Source organism: Hesperophylax consimilis, chromosome 14 (assembly GCF_061612785.1).
Source record: "Hesperophylax consimilis isolate HC1 chromosome 14, BYU_Hcon_1.0, whole genome shotgun sequence".
NCBI classification, from domain to species: domain Eukaryota; kingdom Metazoa; phylum Arthropoda; class Insecta; order Trichoptera; family Limnephilidae; genus Hesperophylax; species Hesperophylax consimilis.
The window spans coordinates 8,527,684-8,549,479 of NC_142849.1; the positions used below are offsets into that span (position 1 = coordinate 8,527,684).

Consider the following 21,796-nt stretch of genomic DNA (forward strand, 5'->3'; position numbering starts at 1 on the left):
TTTGGTTTTGAAACCCCTCTCCCCAAAGTCACCAGGACCGTCTTTTGACATTGAAACCACAATACACACTGCATAGATAAAACAGTGGAAGTGGGTCGTTAGCCCAAAGGTCTATTTTGTCTAACTTTGAGTGAATTTGATCCAACATTTACAAACAACGAAAGTCTTGAACAAGGGGGTAATTCTGTAACTTTTGCGTTACCTAACGTAGGTTAAAAGAGTCGCATGTAATGACATAACGGACTCACCCCCAGAAGTTCAATATGTAGTACGTTACACGCTACTCATTTAAGGCCGCATTAGCTAACCCAAAGGTTGCACTCACCGGACATGAAAATTTCATAGTTTGCCTAGAGTCTGGGAGTCAAAAGGTTTTAAACCTTTCTAGTTGGCAAATGGCGGCATCAGTTTTCTTTCAAATAGATATAGATCACTCTTCTAACATGTTTTTCTATTTCTAACACAATATCAGTTGAGATAACTCTTTGAACTCAATTTGACGTCGAGAGTGTCACCTTCTGAAGACAAGACATTTCTGCATCCCAATGTTTTTTTGCAGGACAACAGGACTGGGTCTCCCAAAACAGGACTCTCCAGTTCAAAATGGGACATTTGGTCATGTTGACCATGCCTCACATTTTAATCCAACTACCGTGAGAAAGGTGCTAACGGCATCATTAGCCATCAATTCAAGAAAAAAAACTAATTCGAACAAAAAAAAATAGTCAAACTGAACAGCGACGACATTCATAAATATTAAAGAATGGACTGCAAAAGTTTCAGTGCTGTGTCAAATCTATGCATTTTTATAAAAGGTTAATTTGTAATCACCAGCAGAGATAAGGAATCTGTACCGTAATTAGATGCACTTCTTGCAGATGAACGACTGATTACTAGAGGTGGGTCCTATGAGTGCTTTTCGTTACTGGGTACAATGGGTACAGGTACAAAGAAATACCTGGTAAAAATACCGGTGACAAAATACTCAAAAGTATTTAATACCGACCTGAGGATTGATTTAGAATAAGTAATTTCTAAACTGCACTCACATAAATTCTGCCCACATATTCCCCAAAAATTTTTCTACGTAAGCTTGATTATCTATCCCCCATTAATTATTCGAAATCCATGGGGGAGGGGGGGGGGTTGTTAGAGATTTTCTGTAAAATATAATTCCCCACAAAAAAATTCAAATGAGTACTTCCTCACAAAATATTTAAAATCCATGAGGGGGGTGTTACAGAACTTCAGTGAAAAAATTTTACCAGTCACAAATACCCATCAAAAATACCTGGTAAAAGTACCTATTAAAACTATTTAGTCCCGGTATAGAATACTTGTGAGTATTTCAGAATTCCCCACAAAAAAATTCAAATGAGTACTTCCCCACAAAATATTTGAAATCCATGGGGGGGGGGGTGTTACAGAACTTCAGTGAAAAAATTTTACCAGTCACAAATACCCATCAGGAACGCCCATCAAAAATACTTGGTAAAAGTACCTATTAAAAATATTTAGTCCCGGTATAAAATACTTGTGAGTATTTCGGAGATTTGTCACAAGTACAATGTATCGCACGAAAATACCCGGTACTTTTACTGGGTACGATAAATACGCCTCACCTCTGCATCTTAATTATTGCTTACTTTACAATCTTTTCACCGATCGTCTAACCAAATTGAGTCATTTGTAGGGACCAAATGATACAACAAGCCATATATAACCTGATCTTCGCAGCTGTCGCACACATGATGCGTTGACGGCTGGGGATGCACAGATATTGCATTTGTGATCCATGAAGTTTCACTAAAACACACACGTGTAATGTAATGCCACGAGATGGAATAGATTGAGTTGGAACGGCCAGCATTGAAATGCTAAAAATGTTTTTTTTACATGAGTTCTAAAACGATAGGAGAATTTTTACAAGAGTAAGTAAAAAAAAAAGGTCCGTGCAGCAAAATGTTATACAGAAAATAATAATATGAACATAATTTCGTAAACAATAATTTTATTCCTAAAAACAACATTAAAGCTGAATAAACTATGCGCTTTCATAATCTAGAAAATATAATGTACCTATAACTAACTCTTATGTTAGTTTTTCAGAATTGTCGATATTGTGAATCAGAAAAATTTACAATAGTTGTTTCCTATATATTAAAGAAATTAACATCATTCTTATGCAACACTTTCAATTTTATTATAAATCCTTGCAATATCTTCAATAAACGGATTTGGAACATACATTGATTATTACCTTATTAACAGATTCAGAAGGGCAACAAGAACCTGTGTAAAATTATCAATCTGTGAGCGAAAGGAGGACAAGGATGAAGCAAATTAGGCTCAAACCGAGTTTAGTCGCCCTTCAATCAATTGCTACAATATGATTCCAACAAATTATATTCCTTGTCCACGTGACCAATGAGCAACTTTATGTACTGACTCTCTTTCCATTCGCATTCAGAAATTTTGTGTGGGAATATCACAATTTTATTAAAAGTACAGCAAAAAATATACAAAGCTAAATTCAATTCGATCACCTCAAATTCCCATAACGTAACAAACACATTCCCTTTTTTCCATGAACATCAATTATTATGAGAAAGTAGGCTAATTAGGATTTGAGAGGCCTGGTGAGCCGAGTGCTGTTGGATCTTCGAATACAGGTGCTTGTGGTTTGAATTGCTCAGCGGTCATTCTTGAGAACATGATACCGATTCCTTCAATCAGGGCTAAGAGGACTCCTCCTACAATGGCACTGCCTGCCATGGCGGGGACACCTGCAATGATAAATACAATATTAGTACATAATAGTGTTGGCTAAAATAAATAAAAAATCACAAAAAAATAGACACTTTTAAACTTCCGATTTTATGTCCGGGTTAAATCTTCCCCATAGGAAAAACTAAACCCTTCCACACACTTTTCCACAAATGATCATCTAGTCAATCAACATTATGCAAGTGCATTATATAAGCAAAATAAATACAAAACAATACAAGAACAACACGTCAACTCACCAGAGATCAAATGGGAAAATAATTCACAGACTCCAGATATTTTCATATCAGAGGGTTCGGCTCGGTAGAACTTCTAACAGGGCCTACTGATCCCTCAACATAAATATTTAAAAAATATTCCGTTATCCTACATGTATTCAAAATGACGGACTTTTGCATCTTTATGTATAAATTTTTTGATAGATCTAATACGCTTAAATTTTTAATGAGAGAGCTAGGTATAATGCCAGTAGCCGAAATAACAAATGGTAATATTTTTATAGTTTGAGAATGCCAAATTCTTTTTATCTCATTTGAATAAAAAGAATTTGGCATTTAAATTACTTTATTATTTTGGCAAAAAATTGTATTATGGAATTATGTTCACAATGTGGTCAGTAAAATTCTAACAGTCATTTCTATTACAATCTCTTTTGATAAAAATTGGAACCGGTTCTTCAGAAAACAGGAGACTGTGAAGCATTTCTGATTTAAACAACTCATATTTTGGAGAATTTTATGGCTTAAGGCATGGTTGGCCAACCTTTTCAGCAGGTGGGCCTGATTTTAGAAATGAGATTTCCTACCGGACCGTACTAGAGGTGAGTCGTTAGCTCGTCTTGATATTTGGAATAACTGGTACAAGTAATGGTATTCCGAAAGGAATTATTGTATGGGGTATTGCTCACTCGGTGCTGGATTCCCCACACTTTTTTCGAATCCATGGGGAGGGAGAGGGTGTTAGAGAATTTCTGTGAAGGGTAATTCCTTAAAGAACACAGAAATTTCCGATGTATGATTCCCCACAATAATTTTCGACCCATGGGATAGGAGGGGTAACCCACAAGCCCACATTTTTCCATGTCCTCTTCTCAGCGTCTTGCGGCTGGCGAGTATTGCGTATATGGGACGCAAAAGACGTTTTTTTGGTGGTTTTATGTACACTAAAAGAAAAAAATGTGTGCATATGCTCCGCGAGCCACAAGTAGACACCCAGCGTGCCGCGGTTGGCTTAAGGCTTACTCAAAATATATTTAGAAACTTCAATTATTTTCAATATTGTTGAATAAAACTCTCTTGACACATTATGCTTTTGAATATTGAGATGAATTTTTGATTTGCGTTTGTACATAAGATATATTAATCTGTATAAATTGTTTTTTCTGCCTATAATGCTCAGACTTAGAGAATGGCATAAAAACACACAATTTGATCGCAAAAAGAACATGTAAAAATTACATTTGCCAAAACTCACACGCGTGTGTTGGTATACAAAAAAATATTTCCCAATCAAACCATATTTGCGAAAAAAAGTGCGTCTCAAAGTTCTAATGGTATAACGCGTAAGTTGAAAAGAAACGGAACACTGGAGGATTGTTTAATTCAGTAATTTAAATCAACGCCCGGGGGAGATTGAATGATTGATAAAAAGGGCTGCTGGGTAACTAAGGCCTTTGGTGCTCTGCTTGCGTTAACTAGACCCTTTTTATTCCGCCTGCATGACGCGCTATGCTATGTGAAGATCGTTAAGAGTCCGTATTACATGATAAGTTATATATTTTTTCAATGAAATTTTTAAGTTATATAATACCTAAATATTCTCTGCCGCTGTTTATTTTCAAATCCTTCAACGCCACTTGAAATTTTAAGCGTTTTAATTGAATTTGTGAATTTTTCGACATACCTATCGCTCTTTTCCAAAAATCGTAGTATATTATTTTTTCTTTTGTGGCAGTGGTTTCTCATTCAAACTAATGCACCACCTCTCATAGTTTTTGTCTTTCCTTCACGTAAAATCTTTGTGATGATGGTAACTGATACACCAGTATCACTTGCTGAGTGAAGAACGCTGTTGTCCAAATTATATTGTTATTTTAAGTGATCACAAGTAGTGATGTATTCCCCGGGGAATATTCCCAGGAACAGGAATATTCCCCGACCTGAAATAAATTCCCGAAAACGGGGAATTTATTTTATATTTAATAAAATGGTTTCTACACTTCTCTTGGATGCTTTATTGAGTGTTAGCATTAAAGTAAGCCTGCAAACATTTGCAGTAAACGAAGCTGCCTCATCTTTACCTCGTGATATGAAGAACAGCCTGTTGGACGATGTTCTGCGACCGATTGTTTCCTGGATTACACAGCTAGAGGGAGACGATCCACTAACACACAAAGCATTGTATGCTTTTGAGGATATTGAGAGCAGTCTAAGTAAAACTCTTCCAGCGTCTCTACTGTCACATGTCGAAGAGAAGCAAATACTGGAAAAGGCGGCGCAGCGCAAAGAATTTGCTATTGCTCCAATACATCTGGCTGCTGCCCTACTAGATCCAGGTTCCCAAGGACATCTGCTAAGCCACGCACAGCAACTTGAAGCACTTGAATTCATTGACCAAGTAGCAAGTCATATGGAGGCTGTTGATAGTGCAAATGTTCTTGTTGATTTAGCCAATTATAGGGCTAAAGAAGAATCATGGAGCAAGGCATTCCTATGGAAGTGTGTCGATAAAATCACGCCAGTGACCTGGTGGAAGGGGATGTGCGGATGTTCTGATTTGTCACAGGTTGCCATAAGAATATTGACTGCTCCCATTACTTCAGCAGCCACTGAGAGATCTTTTAGCACGTTTAGTCGCATTCATACAACACGGAGGAATCGTCTAACAACTCAAAGAGCAGGGAAAATAACATTTGTGGCACACAATTGGAAACTTCTTTCCTCTGAAAGAGGCTCTCAAGTTGCTCCCAAGAAAACCCTTTCTTCCACGGATGAGCAGATTGCTTCGCATCATAACGTTTCAAACCTATCTGGTACTCGCAAACGCAAACATCCAATTGACTGTGCTGAGGAAGAAGAAAATGTAGATAATCCTGAGTCGGCAACAACTTTGTCCGGGTCAGATGAAGAAGAAGAATATGAAGGTGAAAGTGGAAGCGAAGTTGATAGTGTCAGTGTCCAATCGGTATCATCAGATGAACAGTAACGATCTGTGAAGTTGTGTCATTTTTAAAGTTTTACGATTGATTTTTTATATGTACCGTTTACTAGCATAAAGTGTATATAGGCTACTAATACTGTACAGTATACAATTATATAGAGATACTACTCACTTTAAAATAATTTTGATCGGTGTTTTTTTGTTATTTTTCTCTTGGATCCTATTCCTATATATATGGGAATAGTTTTTATGGATCTATCCTGCTCTACATGTACCATATGTGTGTATATATGGAGCTTATGGAGTAGTAGAATAAAAACGAAAAAAATATATACAGGATGTCCGGAAACTCGTAGTACAAGCGGGAAACTGGTGAATCTACATCACATTTGGAGTCGATTTTGTGGTATATTTTTTTTTGATTTGAGCTTTCGTTATCGAGTAAATCGAGTTATAAGTTGATTTTTTTTTTTTTTTTTTAATCAAATTCTTATAAATTATTACTGAAGATCAAAGTACCCAACAAATTAAAACTATTTGAAAGTAAAACAAATGAAGAAACTCGGATTTGAAGCATTATTTTGAAATCACCCTTCATTTAATCCGGTGTAATCATAAAATATTTCTGCTCTGCAGGGTTAAAACATCTGTTGTTCAACCCTTAACACCAGAAAAAACTTTAACCCTAAAGTAGCCGAAAAATATATTTTTTTGGTTTTTTTTTTTTTTTTGTGAAAATGCTCAAATCAAAAAACTTTATGTTTATTTGGGTTCCCCATGTGGTGTAGATTCTCCAGTTTCCCGCTTGTACTACGAGTTTCCGGACACCGTGTATATAAGTCTGCAAATTGTTATCATTTATAATGTTAAATAATTTACAAGTAATAAATAAAAAAATAAATAAATATTCATAATTTTTATTAAATATTATTATTTTTGAGGTATTATGTTGTTAAAATCAAAATTCACAATATTCCCCGTCCAGGGGAATATTCCCAGGAATTCCCGGGAATTTATACATCACTAATCACAAGTACCTTTAGTAATCATAAGTGACAAGCGCTTGAAGCCTGAACCAGACGTGGTTGATTTATTAATAAATTAGAAAAAAAATGTGATATTGTGTTAAACGGGCTTTACGCAGCCGAAAACCAATCAATGTAGGTGCAAGCATACCTACAAACCTCAGTTTTGCTTGTAGTGTAGTGTAGACCGAAGATATAGTACGATCCAGTGAATCCGAAGGTATTCAGAATTAATGAGAAGGGTAGAAGAAATCGGAGAAGACCGAGGAAAACGTGGCACGATCAAGTGAATCAAATATTTGATTCGGTTCACGTCAAGAGTCGGACGTATGAGACGATATATGAATGTGGATAAAACAAGATGCGAGTGCCGCAACAAAGTCGAATAGTGATCTGTCCTGAGGGGAAACTGCGTGACGGTAAGTTAGTTAGAGAGTCCCAACATCTCCCAGCCGTCTGGAGCCAGTGAGACTACTGCAACCACAATTGGGGTATAGTGTTTTTGGTATCGCCACCCTGGAACCATTTATTGGATAACAAACAACTGTGCTATAGGTCACCCTAAGTGGTTCCTTCGTTTTTACTTAGCAGGAGCACCCGGGAAACAGCGTGCAGCGTAATGGTTGGATAGGTACTTAGTAAATAAATAAATTAGATAATTATATAAGTACCTATCAAATATTTGTGAAAAATTTCATACCATCCTAAGCATATGCGTCATTGTTTAAGAATAACACGAAACTGTGTTGTACAAAATTATTATTACTATATACATTTTACTATTTATAAAAAAAACAAAACGAATATTTTATCAGAATAAAGTGTGCTCAATAAACCCATATCGAAACCGCTTAAACAAGAGTGTGTCTCATTCAAATGTACATGAGCCAGGAGTATCTACCTATATTGCGGGGTGCGTGTTTCAGCTACCAGTCACTAACACCCACAAAAATGGGATGAAAAATAAATACTTTTGCTAATGCAATTACTTGATTATTATAAGTGACATAACTATGAATTAAGTAATTGCGCCAATCTCATTTTTAGTGTTATTTTTTAGTACCAAAATAAATAAAATAATATCAGTTTTTTTCAAAGAGTATGCAAACAGATTGTATGAGAATTGTCGCTTTTGTTTCACCTTAAATGGGCATTAATCATTCAAAGAGTATGCAAACAGATTGTATGAGAATTGTCGCTTTTGTTTCACCTTAACCACTCAGAACATTAGAACGTCAAAAGACGTAAATATGATAATAGCGGTCAAGACATTAGAACGTCTTTTCACGTAAACGTGCGAGATTTTACAAAAATCGATTTATTTCCATCACTAGTATACGGATTGCCATGATTTAAAAAACAGAGTATCGATAATGAATAACGCTACGCGTCTGTATTCAAGAATATCTATGGAATGTAGAGGTGCATTATCTAAGTCGATTGGATCTGTCATCTTGTTCGTTCATAATTTATTGCGTTTCTAAATAATTTATTAAAAATATTTTAGTTTGGACGGTTAATATTTTGAGGTGATAAATAGTTTTTAATTATATTTCTTCAATATATAAAGTGTTATTTCTTTATGATACTCAGAAAAAAGTACATTTTTCACAGCTTTGAAATAATGGTCAGCGATTTTTACATATTTTTGACGTTTTCAGAAAATGTATATTTAGAAACGCAAATATTTATGTATAACAATACAATACGATAGTGAATTTCATAATCTTTCCAAAACATCTTTTAGAATGAGGCTACGTTTTCCAAAACGTGAGTTATGAAGCTTTTAACAAAACTCGAAAATATCACAAAAATTTTCACGTTTTGACAGATCGCAAAGGAACACAAAGTAAATAATAGTCTTCAGGTTAAATGGGCATTAATCACAAAAAAGGTTGCAATATGCATTAACAACCAGAAAAGGCTCAAATGTAGAAGAAATATACACAATTACACAATCCAATGTCTATATAATATAACCATTCAACAGAAAAAGTTTGGAAGCAATCTTAATGCATAATTATTAGAATGTAATACCGTTTCTCGCGGCCAATATTCCCCCGGTGAGGGCGCCGCTCATGATGGAGTTCCAGGGGTCCTCCTTCTTCCTGATGTGGACGAGGGTACAGTCGATGGTGGAGAACATGCCGCCCCACACCGCAAAGTTGCCTGCTATGATGGGGGACCGGTGCTTTATTGCCATTAAACTGCCAGCCTGGAAAAACACATTTTTTTTTTTGTGAAATATGGCAACACTCAATATCAAAATTATGACTTTTCGCCAGCTAGGTGGTGCAATGTAAGATGTTATATATAAATAACGGCAACACTGAATATGGATTCTAGATAGCAACACAGGATATTACATTTATGGCTGAATCCAGCTAGGTGATGCAATCTATCTATATAAATAAAAAAATTTATTTGTTCAAAATCTTAAAATTCCGAAAGCTCTTCACACATTGCTTTCATATTTTGACACTACATTGCATTCAAATATGCATGTTTTTTTATATACCTATATTATATAGATGTCACCTGTGACAGGTAAAAACAGCGCCATCTGTTGGACAAAAATGCTTTAAAAAAAAAAATCTGTATAAAAAGTGCCATCTGTTGGATGTAAAAGCAATATGCGCTATCGTTTCTCTTTCTGCACAGACAGACTGCGCCACAGCAAAACGTGGCGGGGTACAGCTAGTGTTAAATAAAGTTGTACTGCTTATTTTTTTTGCAACAATTTCTTGCCAGCAAGATATTTCCGTATTGTTGGTCAAGATTGGGCAAGTAAGTTTTTAGATTCTCACGGCCAAAAGCATTAGATGTCGCCACTTCCGTTGGCATTTCGCACTTGGACGGGCCCAGGCCACAAATAAATAAGCACAAACTCGACAACCAAAATTTACACATCTTCGGATCTACCGGATCTGCCCTGATGATGGACACTGCAACGCTGTCCGAAACGTCGGCTAAAGAAGGAGTTAGCGCAACACGGCATAACACCCCAAAAACAAACAACAAAAAAAGATTGGGCAAGATTATCGTGTATTGCCTATTCTTGTCGACGTATTGCTGTGTCTTCACGATGAGTTTGCTCGACTTCCGATATTACAACAATATTACAGATCCTTATATTACAGATATTTTAATTGCAATAAAACAGAAGTTGTCAGCAAGAAAATTAACCACGAAACACAATAACATCGAACATATTTTTGTGCAAATAACGACTCCTCTCGAGAAAATTATATTTGGAACGGCCTATCTACCACCACTTTCTGACCCTCAGTCATATAGAAACCACTGTCAAGACATCGAAACAATTTCATCAAAATATCCTGACTCGAAAATTGTTATTCTTGGGGATTATAACTTACCAAACTTAATATGGAAAGCAATAACTGTGGTCTCATCATAAACGAAAGTGAAAACGATCGTGCACGTGAAATTTTGGACATGGTAAACTTTCTAAACTTTCATCAACATAATTTTATATATAACAGTAACAATCGCTTATTAGACTTGGCTTTATCAAACTATCCTAAAATGTCTGTTGAACTCTCAAATGATCCACTTCTACCTATAGATAATCATCATCCTCCCCTATACATTAAATTAAATATGATATGTGATAATGAAAGGAAACCTTCACAAAGCGTCCTAAACTTTAAACGAGCCGACTTCGACTCAATTAACTCCCATTTCTCAAATACAGACTGGTCTTTTTTATCCGATGAAAGCGTTGATGAATCGTTAGATAAACTTTATTTATATTTTTCTAATACTATTGAATTCTATGTACCTTTTTACACACCAAGAAGCTATACGTACCCGGTTTGGTTTTCATCAGAGCTTACAGCCTCTCTTCAGCAAAAAAAGAGTCAACACAAAAAATTCAAACAAAGTAAATCCATAAATGATTATATAATCTTTAGCGAAACTAGGAAAAAATGTAAAGATCTTTCCAAACAATGTTACAAAATGTACATAACCTCTGTCGAGGACACTGTCTTTAAATCCAAAAACCTTTGGAAATTTCTTAAAAAAATGAACAATGAAAACACAGACTACCCGCCAATAATGCATATGAATGAAATCAGTGCAAACAATACACAGGATATTGTAAACCTTTTTTCGGACTTCTTCAAAAATGTATATGATGAAGACACTCCAGATGATAAAATACCCGAATACAAATTTAATATGACTACAAACTTAACAAACTGCCAAATCACACAAAAGTGTTGCGAACAAAAATTACTTTCCTTAGACACTGACAAATCCGCTGGCCCAGACAACATTCCACCAATATTCCTCAAAACATGCTCTAATACATTATCTAAACCACTTACATTACTATTTAACCGTCTCTTGTCCCTTGGACATTTTCCAGACCGCTGGAAATCTAGCTTCATTACACCGATCTACAAAAAAGGAGACGATACTGACATAGCTAATTATCGCCCCATTTGTATACAGTCAGTACTGCCAAAGCTTTTTGAATCATTGGTCCTTGATGAAATCTATCCCAAATTAATAAAATTAATTAATCAAAAACAGCACGGTTTTATCAAAGGAAGATCCACCGCAACTAACTTAACGGTATTTCAAAACTTCATTATACAATCATTTGCAGAAAATAAACAAGTCGACTGTATATATACAGACTTTTCGAAGGCATTCGACAAAGTATCCCATAAACTACTAATCCAAAAACTATTTGCTCTAGGAATAAGGGATAACATGCTAAAATGGTTTAGTAGCTATTTGTCAAATCGTAAACTGTTCGTTAAAATAAAATCTTGGATGTCGAAAGCTTTCCGGGCTACCAGTGGCCTACCGCAAGGTAGTCACCTTGGCCCGGTTTTGTTCCTCATTTTCATCAATGATATAACCAATTGCTTCAACGATGTCGAGGTATTGCTCTTTGCAGATGACGTCAAACTATACAAGAAAATAACTGATATAAATCATTGTCATATACTACAGTCAAATATTAGTAAGTTTAGAGATTGGTGCGTTCAAAATAATTTATTTTTAAATGTAGTAAAGTGCAAAACCTTGACTTTCTTCAGAAACAAAAATCCTGTTTTATTCGAATATTCCATCAATAACATAGCTTTAGAAAGAGTCACGGAAATGAGAGATCTTGGAATTATTTTGGATGAAAAACTAAGTTTCACCAATCATATCCATCAAATTGTGAACAAAGGTATGAAAACACTAGGCTTCGTATTAAGAACAACTAAAAACTTTAATTCTTTGCAAGCCATTAAACTATTATACGTATCTCTAGTAAGAAGTCTAATTGAATATAACTCAGTAGTTTGGTCTCCATCTTATAAAATTCACATTAACAACATTGAGCGAATACAAAAAAAATTTCTACGTTTTATAAATTTTAAATTAAATATCCCTGTCGAAGACTCAAAATACAATTTCTTACTAAATACTCTAAAAATACATACATTAGAAGATAGACGTAAAATAAACGATTTAACGTTCTTATTCAAAATACTTAACTCTAAATTCGACTGTTGTGAACTCCTGCAACTTATAAACATACATACACCCACAGTAACAACACGACAAAATACAATATTCTACAGCAGCACACATAAGCGTAACTACATTGCCCACTCTCCGATACAACGACTTCACACCATGGGAAATCATTACTTGGGTGATGTTGACATATTAAATACCAACTTGGCAAGTTTTGTGGATCATTTAAAACATTTATTTCAACAATACTCCTAAACACATCATGTAAACCAACAAATAGCTGTAATTTTCTGTTTTTGTTTCTTGTGTTTGTATGACTTGTTGCATAGCTTTTATCAAATGTAATTTTATTCTTATTTTTTATGTTTGAAAGTATTTGTCAAATTAAAATTATACTACCAACCATGTAAAAGCCCTCTGGGCGTTAAATAAAAAAAAAAAAAATAAAAAAAAAAAAAAAAAAGATCCATCCACCCGTCCTTCTCGCTCTATTACATTTATGCGTCTCTGTTGGCGAACAGAGGTGGCGACCTAACTGCTAGAGTAATTTCACCATTAGAAGATGGTTCATATTAACCTCGCTCAAAAATACATTAATTTATTTAAGAGTACCAATATAGAACAATGCGTAAAGCCATAGCCGTCCAGATGCAGAAAGGCTGTGGTAAAGCAAAATGGCTGCCCTCATGGTTAAGCGATCAGAATACTTTTCCGTATCACGAAGTTGTATGAGTTAAAACATAATATTTTCTCATCACATTCGTTCGAACTGAAATTTGAATAAAAATTTGAATTAGGTATAAGTTTTAGGACGGGTTGTTTCGGAGAATTTGAACAATTCATCAAATTTCAACGTCCATTTTCAAGCTCTGTGAAAGATTTTTTCAAGTTCTGTTTTTATTTCAGTTTTGTCAAGCAACTGGCCTATAATGATATAATAACAGAACTTGAATAGGACTTTCACAAAACCCGAAAATGAACGATGAAATTTTATGAATTGTTCAAATTCTCCGAAACAACCCGTCCTTAGAAATGTTCCATCACATTAGTAATAACTTTGATTTGTCGTTGCAAAGGAATGCCATGTTCCAGTTTTGCCATAATAACTATTGACGAAAAATTATAACTTTGCAGACTTCATACAGTTTCGATCAAAATGTGGCAAAAGATTTGAACATGTACACTGCCTAAACGCTACCGACTGTCATCGTCCAGCTAATGATGTGCCTCAAACAAATACTCACACACTTACACGTGGGTTCAAGAAATGGTTTCCTTAATAGTATTAGTAAAGAATTTTACAATGGTGAAACTACTATACCAAAAGTGTCATATTTCATATTCAAATAGATATATACAAGTTTGGTGGAGTTACTGCAAGATATAGTTTTATTTCACAACAGTATTGACAGGCGACACCTTGCCCGAGAAGACTATTGATGGCAAAGAAAGTTGTTCGGCAATAAATAATAATGGGCAATTAATTTTGCTTTGAATTCATTCATGCGGACAGAAGTTAACTTGAACATTTCAACAAATAAAATAACTAAATTGACAATTTCAGCAAAACAGTTTTGACGCATAAATAAAAATATAACAATTGATAAACTCTCCATGACTCCTTCTTTGTTCTTTGTAAAGTATTGTTCAATTAATTTATTTTTAGGAATTAACATTACACAACGAAATATCAAATGATCGGTAATTTGGGAAAATAAAAATGAAATTCAGGTAAATTTTGGATGAGAATGTTGATTAGGAAAACTGGTACATTAAAATGATGTAATAATCAACATCACAAAGCAGAAACGATTCATGTCATGTCTAAAATGATTTAAATAAAATATAGCGACGCTGGGTTGATTTAGGGACTTTTATCATCAGAGCATGGCACAAATCTATTTACGAAGTAAACCATCTTTTTAAAAAGTAAATTGCACACGATTGAATTTTACTAATTTCAGTCTAATTGCTGTCAAACGCATAGAACGGTTGGTAGAAAGATAACTAACCATTCGCTTGTTAAACCCCGCTGGAGCATTCCTGAACCCTTTGATTGAATGGAAGATGCCTCCACCGATGGCGCCCATAAGGAAAGCACCTCCGCAGTCGTCCATGATCCTCCATGGGCATGGTTCACGTGAATATTCATCCATGATGTAAGGTTATAAGATGCTGCAATAAAACTTAAAAATACAGAAAAAAACGCAATGTCATACGCAATTTATATTTAAAGGAATAAAATACGATTCGATATTGATTTTTAGTTTCACATTTACGGTCTAATTCGATATAAAACAAACAGCGTAATCAAAGTACGTCATAACCTTAAAGCAATCTAAAACACAATCGTTTTGACGCGAAACATTACACAAATAGAGACATATTTGAAAGAAATAAGTAACAGAAATTTAATTTCTTTCAGTAATCTTCTTACCAGGCTAAAGAATGAAAATAAATATTTCAATTTCTGCTAATATTTTACGTAAACCATCCCACAAAACTTGAAGACTGGATTTTTATCTAAAAAGACTTTGACATCTAGAGGGCATAGACAATAATATTACTATCGAATAAAATTAGCTACCTACCTACTTGAAAAATTACAACTCCATTTGAACGCAGCGCAGCTAAAGAAAATTATAAATATGTTTGATAAATCAGAATACAAGTGAAATTACTCTAAAAATTAGTAACAGTGTGATGGAAAAATTATCGAAAAACCAAAATTTTTCATGAAAATATAATTTTTTATTACAACCACAAAATAAATATATTTATTGATTTTAGGTTAACATTTATAACATAGGTTGTATGCTTCTGAGGCAATACATAGCGTTATTTAGTGCGATAACAAAATTATTCAATTAAATAATAATTCAATATTTACTTCTTTCATTTCACTAAAGAGAAGTTGGAAGAATAAAGTTGCCTTTATTTAAAACAACATTATGAGGTTTTATTTATGTTTAAATGAAATCATTTTTTAAAGAAAAGTAATCTAATACGCAAGTACCAGTATTTACAATAGTTTGTGCATCTGTCTCTTACACAAAATCTAAAAATATAATCTAAAAGTGCTGGTACAGAAATAGCTTCTTCCTCAAGACGTTTTACTCATAGCTCAGTGTTGTGAAGAAGTTATTGGTTATACTTCCCGTAGCACAGTAATATTCAAACTTGAAACAGTGTAATACTTAGTAAGTAGTTGCTTTACCATTAGTTATTTCAAAGCACGTTATTATAATTAATCAAAAATAAATATAGAATTCAAGGTATTTTATTTATAAACATCGTGTTATTTAAAACTGTGAAGTGCATGTGGACTTATCAACAGAATTTGTAAAACTAATGTATCAGAGCCATGTGTAAATTTAAGTAGATACCTATGATTTAAATTATTGGTTTCTTAAAACTGATAAACTGTTATAGTTAATATGGCGGATCCTGCAAGCAAAATACCCGTTGAAGGGGAGAGTGTTGAATTACAAGATGTCAAACCAAAAGTAGCTGTAAATGGGAGTGCTGAAATTAAAACAAATGAACATGAATCTGTGGAGAAAATGATTGCGGCCCTATTGGGAGATATTGAGAGTTCTGACGTGAAGCTGGGTAATGGAGATGAAACGCCACCAATTGCCATGCCGGATGCTTCCAAAGATGGTATAAACAGTGTTATCCATGCGTTGTTGGATGCACTGCAAGGGTCTGTTCAGAAGAAAGAGAAGAAAGCTGCTGCATCTACTAGCAAAAGCGAGGTACTTACGTAAATAATACAATGTGTTTCATAGACAATAAACATAGTTATAATAAATAAATTAGGTACTGTTTTGTTAATGCTATCAAAAGTATTTAGTAAAAATTTGGTAGTAACCTATTTTCACTAGAGTGTGTTAATAACGAAGTAATTTTTTGTTTTCAGATTTTACCCAAGGTGGTTGAAGAAGTACCCCGTCCCAAAGAAATTCCTAAAAAGGCATGGTCCGATGACGGCAGAACAGAGGTTGGTACAAACAAAAACATTAAAATAATTAATCTAACACTACAAACTGAAAATAGTTGATCTTGAAACAGATTTGTTGCTTTATATTATGATTGTGGTAGTAGGTTGACCGATTTTTATTTCCAATTTTTAAGGATTACACCAGTAACGTAATCTTCGGTAATAATAAATTAATTGTTACTACAACTTTTGTATTTTTAGGAAGAATGGAAAATCAGAGAAAAGGTTTTGCTCGCCAAGATTGGAAAATTAGAAGAGCAAGCCAATGACGATATTAAATACAAGGCACTGGAATTGAAGTTAAAGGTAAGAAGTTACTACGAAATATTTAAACATTCACGAGAATATACCAACACGGTGCCTGGAAACTCGTAGTAGAACTCGGAAGCAGGAAACTGGTGAACTAAAAAAAATTGTGTTTTTTGCAGTTGAAAAGTGATGAGAACGAAATATTCCGAGCCAAATTGAAATCTTTGGAAACCGAACTCACCGCTGTGCTAAGTAAACCAAATGGAAAAAATAAGGACATGGTGGCGAAAATTAAAAAACAACACGATGAGGTACGCATTATATTTTCTGATTATGTTATGACGTATATTATTTATAACTGTTATCACGGCTGGTTAGTAGCCTAGTGGTCAATAGCGTTGGGTTCCCGCCCAGGTGTCACGGGTTAAATCCTCTTCTAGCTAAGTCCTCCATCATTACTACACAGCCACCATTTTATTCTTATAATTACCTATGAGAAAATGAGGAATTAAAAAAATCAGCTTTTTCGAATTTGTTTTCTTGAATGAATTGATAAATAATTGAATGAATGAAATGGAATTTTCGAAATAGAAATTAACCCACTTCCCGGCATCCGATCGAGCTGAAACTCATCAGATAGACTCCTTGTCAACGACAGTGACAATTTATCAACTTTTGGTGGCACCCAGGCACACACGCGCTCACACACATATCTATGAAATTGGATGACATACGCAATAAATGTAGGTCTCATTCAATCGGGATTTGGCTCGGTTGGTAGAGCTGTCGACTCCAATTCCTGGTTAGGAAGGTTCAATCCTCAGTAAACCATAAAAAATATTTTGTAATTTTTTTAATGTTTGAGAAAATAAAAGAAAATTTTATCTTCTCAAACTTCAGACTCGTTGCCGATGAAAAAGACAATCTATCAACACATATTTCTCTGAAATTTATTATATTACAACATTTTCAGCAGTTAATATACTAAATAAACCTCAGTACTATCCAATTACGATTTGGCTTAAGTGATAACGCGGTTCAGTCATTTTAGTCAGTCCCTCCAAACCATTTTTTTATTATTTTTATTTTTAAGAACACATTAACATTTTAAAAGTTCAATTCAGGGAAGAAGGTTCAATCCTCAGTCAAACCAATAAAAAACTATTTATCAGAAAAGATATATAATGGTACATAAATTTTTGATTATAGTATTTTAAAAATATGTGCGCAAAATATTATATTGATGCGATTTAAAACAGTGTTTGGTACAGATCGACAAAGAAAGCGCCGAAAATTTAGATTCTACTGTTCAGATTAGTCATGTATCGTCGCAAGAACCACACAATACATTAATTAATTTATTAACAGTGAAAGTACCAATAAATATGATCAAAGTTGTTACCTACCTTCCTGGCTTCCTCCTTCTTTGGCCAACGTTTCAAACAGCCTTCCCGTGCCAATGATCAGGGCAGTTGTGAGAACTGCTAATGATGGATGATAACGAAAGACACAGCAAGGAAGAAACACTGAAACATTGGTTAAAGGAGGAAGCGCAAAATGGCATAATACCCCAGAAATCAATCACGATATCCAGGGCCCTGTGAAAAACGGAGCCTGGTGCTAGTAAAAACCCCAAGGGCGTTGAATAGGTGTTAGGTATTATCAGCGCTTTGGTGCCTTGGCAAGTCTGCGGTCGTAGCGGACTGCTGGAATTGCGCCTGTACAAAGTAGGCCCTGACGATGCCTAACACTTTTGTCCGTGAGAATCTGAAATAAATTATCTATCGATCGATTTCCAAGACTTTTTAATTTTTACAGCTCCTCACCAAAGCCCGCGGGATGATCTTCGACAAGACGAAGATGATAAAGAACCAGGAGCTTCAGATTGAGGCCCTGTCCTCGCAGGTGTCCTCGTTGAAGGAGGTGGTCAGCTGCACCAAGGACCTGCTTAACATTAGGAACATGGAAGTTGTCCATTTACAGGTACACTTTAAATACATTTTTGATTATTGCTTTGGAAGACAGGTTAATTAATGAATTTTTGAGATGTAATAAATAAGCCCATTGATCTGTTGGCCGGTGCAGAAAAGCTTTCACGACAATTTTTAACCCTTCTGGTTCCTGGTTCTGGTTCATAAGATATAGAATATGTTTTGCCGACTCCTTTGTAAGTACTCAATGTGTATCATTTTGGCACCTACCCGGTGCTTCCTCCGACGTTGGGGCCCTATGGAGATTTTGATGTATTATTTTCCGAGTCCTGTGTCTTCAATGTCAACCATTTTAACAGTAACACCAAAGATAACATAGGTTACCTTAAGAAGAACTTGTTTCCTATCGGGGCCTCTTGTGTGGAGTTTATGTTAAAAGTAAAATAAAAATCGGTCCCTGGCCGGGGTCCCCCACCTCAAGGTTAGGGCCCTAGATCGGGGGGGCAGGTGCTCCTCCACTGCCCACTGCCCATCCTGACCACGATACACAATATCCGTTATACTCGTAGTGTGAGAAAACTGTGAATATATGTCACATTTGGAGTCAGTTTTATCGTAATTTTAACTTTTTTTTTTGAGCTTTCGTTTTCAAGTAAATCGAGTCCGAAGTTGGTATTTTTTGAGTCAAATTTGAAGAAAAAAAATCGAAATACTCAGATCGGAAAAAAATATCTTTTTGGGATCTCTACATGACGTAGATTCACCAGTTTCCCGATTGTACTACGAGCTTCTAAACATCGTGGACAACGGACTTATTGAAAAAAATTGGTGAATGGTTAAGGTACTTAAGTACGAATTACATTTCAATGATTGGAACGAATTAAAACGAAGCTCTCGATAAATTGTAAATCTATTTGTAAGCAGGGGATTTATGGCAGGAGAGGGGGCAATTATGTTATGGCGTATTTTCAGGAACGTTTGGATGTAATGGACATGAAGATACAGGCAGAAAAGGACAGACATAATCTAATGATGAAGAAGATGGAAACTGGAACGAAAGTCAACGATGAACTGAAGAAGGAATATTTGAAACAGATGGATCTTTTCAAGGTAAAATGATTATACCTATTTATTAATGTAATTTACTAATAATTTACGTTATATCAGGACGTACCTGACAAACTTTTACTAGCGTTTCTTTAGTGAAAAATGTGGATGGAATTTGCCTCCGGTGATATTGTTGTCTTTTTCACGTGCCGCTAATGACAAGAATCTAATGCTAGCTAGTACCCTCGTCTTCCCATAGCATTGAACAGTAAAGCTTATTACACACAAGGTACATACTATATAATTATTTATGGCTACAACGCAATCCCATATAACCGTCACAGATAATGAAGAAGTCTAAATACCGATTATGCGAGCGATATATCTCACTAAAGTGAAAATGGCCACGCCCACATATTATATATTCCTCGTGTGTAACAAGCGGACGGGAATAATCACAGGACGAGTGTCCCGATACAGAATTGTTCGACGTTTAATTATCCACTCCTACTATGTAATCTATACACAGGGTGTATCGGCACGTACCCGACAAACTTTAACCAGCTATTTCTTAGCCCATTTGGAGTAAAAAATGTCATGGGCACTTTGCTGTCCGGTAACATTTTTTTTAAATAAAAAAATTACAATTCATATTCTCACCACATGTCACCAATGTTTTATCCTTTGTCAAAGTTTGAAAACCCATCTGGCAATATTTTATTCAAGTTTCGTTGAATAATGTACGTACGTACCTATATTGGCGCCCTTTTACAATCACAACGAAATGGCATGCCACCATTCGTCTCATTTTTAACTATTATTATTTAGTGTGTATGAAAGAGCGAGGACGCTTTTTGACACACTTGCTAATAACAGCTGTTGAACACGAGAAACAATGCCAATGACAGTGACGGAGTGTGGATTTATTTATTTATTTTTTGTTTTTAATAGAAAAAAATGTTACCGAACAGCAAAGTGCCCATAACATTTTTACTCCAAATGTGCTAAGGAATAGCTGGTTAAAGTTTGTCGGGTACGTGCCGATACACCCTGTATGTATCCTATAATAATATGTAGATAGGTACTTATTTGATGTATGTTTTCATTTTTTAGTGCTTAAAATCGAAGTATGAAGAAAAATTCAGGGTGTTGGAAGCCAACCAGAAGGAAGTACAATCGCCCTCCACCAGCTCTGCCGCCCCCGCCCCCGAGTCCGCCACCGGCCCCGAGTCCGCCACCGCCCCCGAGTCCGCCACCGCCCTCGAGTCCGCCACCGCCCCCGAGTCCGCCACCGCCCTCGAGTCCGCCCCCGGCCCCGAGTCCGCCCCCGGCCCCGCAGCTGATACGGCCCCCGCCCTATCTACCACTCCCCTACAGGATAATGGAGAACTAACACAGTGAATTGAATAATACTGCGATGGATAATGATATACGATTACTATTTACTGTTTTCGTAGAAAAATAATATTTTATTTATTTATTTCAGAAGAGAAGTATTTTGTATTTAAGGCTGCGTGTAAACAGGAGATAACAGCCGTTTTTTTCTTCTGCTTGTACGCAGCATAAAATAGTTTGTTATGTGTATAATTTTACATATTTTGACGAGAAAATAAAATACATTTTCTAAAAGCAATTGTTTTTTATTTGATTTTAAGAGTGGAATAAACCAGTAATTCTGTGCATAGGTCACATACACACAGTATTGTGTGTCGGCGCATACTGGTATGTATACACTTCCGACAGCCTTGCTTGCGCACTGAGCTTTACATATGGTATTTATATATTACGCCTATTTATGTATATTTGCCAGAAATACAGGCAGAACGGTAGATACTTTCAGTAGGGTCCTGGAGAACGACCACCATCAAGAATCGAAACGTTGCAGGAAATGGCATTGGCCGTGTTTGGTGATCAGATCTTGATAGCCAGGTACTTTCCCACCTTCATCTTCCCACCTCCTTCCCCTCCCTACTAATATTCACATGAAAAAATAAATGTTATGTTATTACCGGTGAAAAATCACGGGATATTATTTTCACGAGATCTACCTACTTAGTGCAGTTAACACCTGTCAAAATATCTCCCGACCT

The 21,796-nt window shown here is 35.4% G+C and overlaps 2 protein-coding genes across 2 annotated transcripts; one reads left to right on the top strand and one right to left on the bottom strand.

Moving 5' to 3' along the window:
- Window positions 1-1,991: 1,991 nt before the first annotated feature.
- Window positions 1,992-15,043, bottom strand: Tim17b (Translocase of the inner mitochondrial membrane 17b). Its single transcript, XM_089639208.1, has 4 exons — window positions 14,914-15,043; window positions 14,489-14,651; window positions 9,009-9,186; window positions 1,992-2,786 (listed from the first exon to the last, which is right to left on the bottom strand). Exons 2-4 carry the CDS (start codon window positions 14,630-14,632, stop codon window positions 2,617-2,619), a joined length of 492 nt encoding a protein of 163 aa, XP_089495334.1. The 5' UTR covers window positions 14,633-14,651; window positions 14,914-15,043; the 3' UTR covers window positions 1,992-2,616.
- A 516-nt stretch (window positions 15,044-15,559) lies between these two features.
- LOC149417858 (uncharacterized) lies at window positions 15,560-21,306 on the top strand. Its single transcript, XM_089639209.1, has 8 exons — window positions 15,560-15,676; window positions 15,909-16,234; window positions 16,399-16,479; window positions 16,681-16,785; window positions 16,908-17,039; window positions 18,547-18,711; window positions 19,632-19,769; window positions 20,820-21,306. Exons 2-8 carry the CDS (start codon window positions 15,914-15,916, stop codon window positions 21,105-21,107), a joined length of 1,230 nt encoding a protein of 409 aa, XP_089495335.1. The 5' UTR covers window positions 15,560-15,676; window positions 15,909-15,913; the 3' UTR covers window positions 21,108-21,306.
- Window positions 21,307-21,796: the final 490 nt, after the last annotated feature.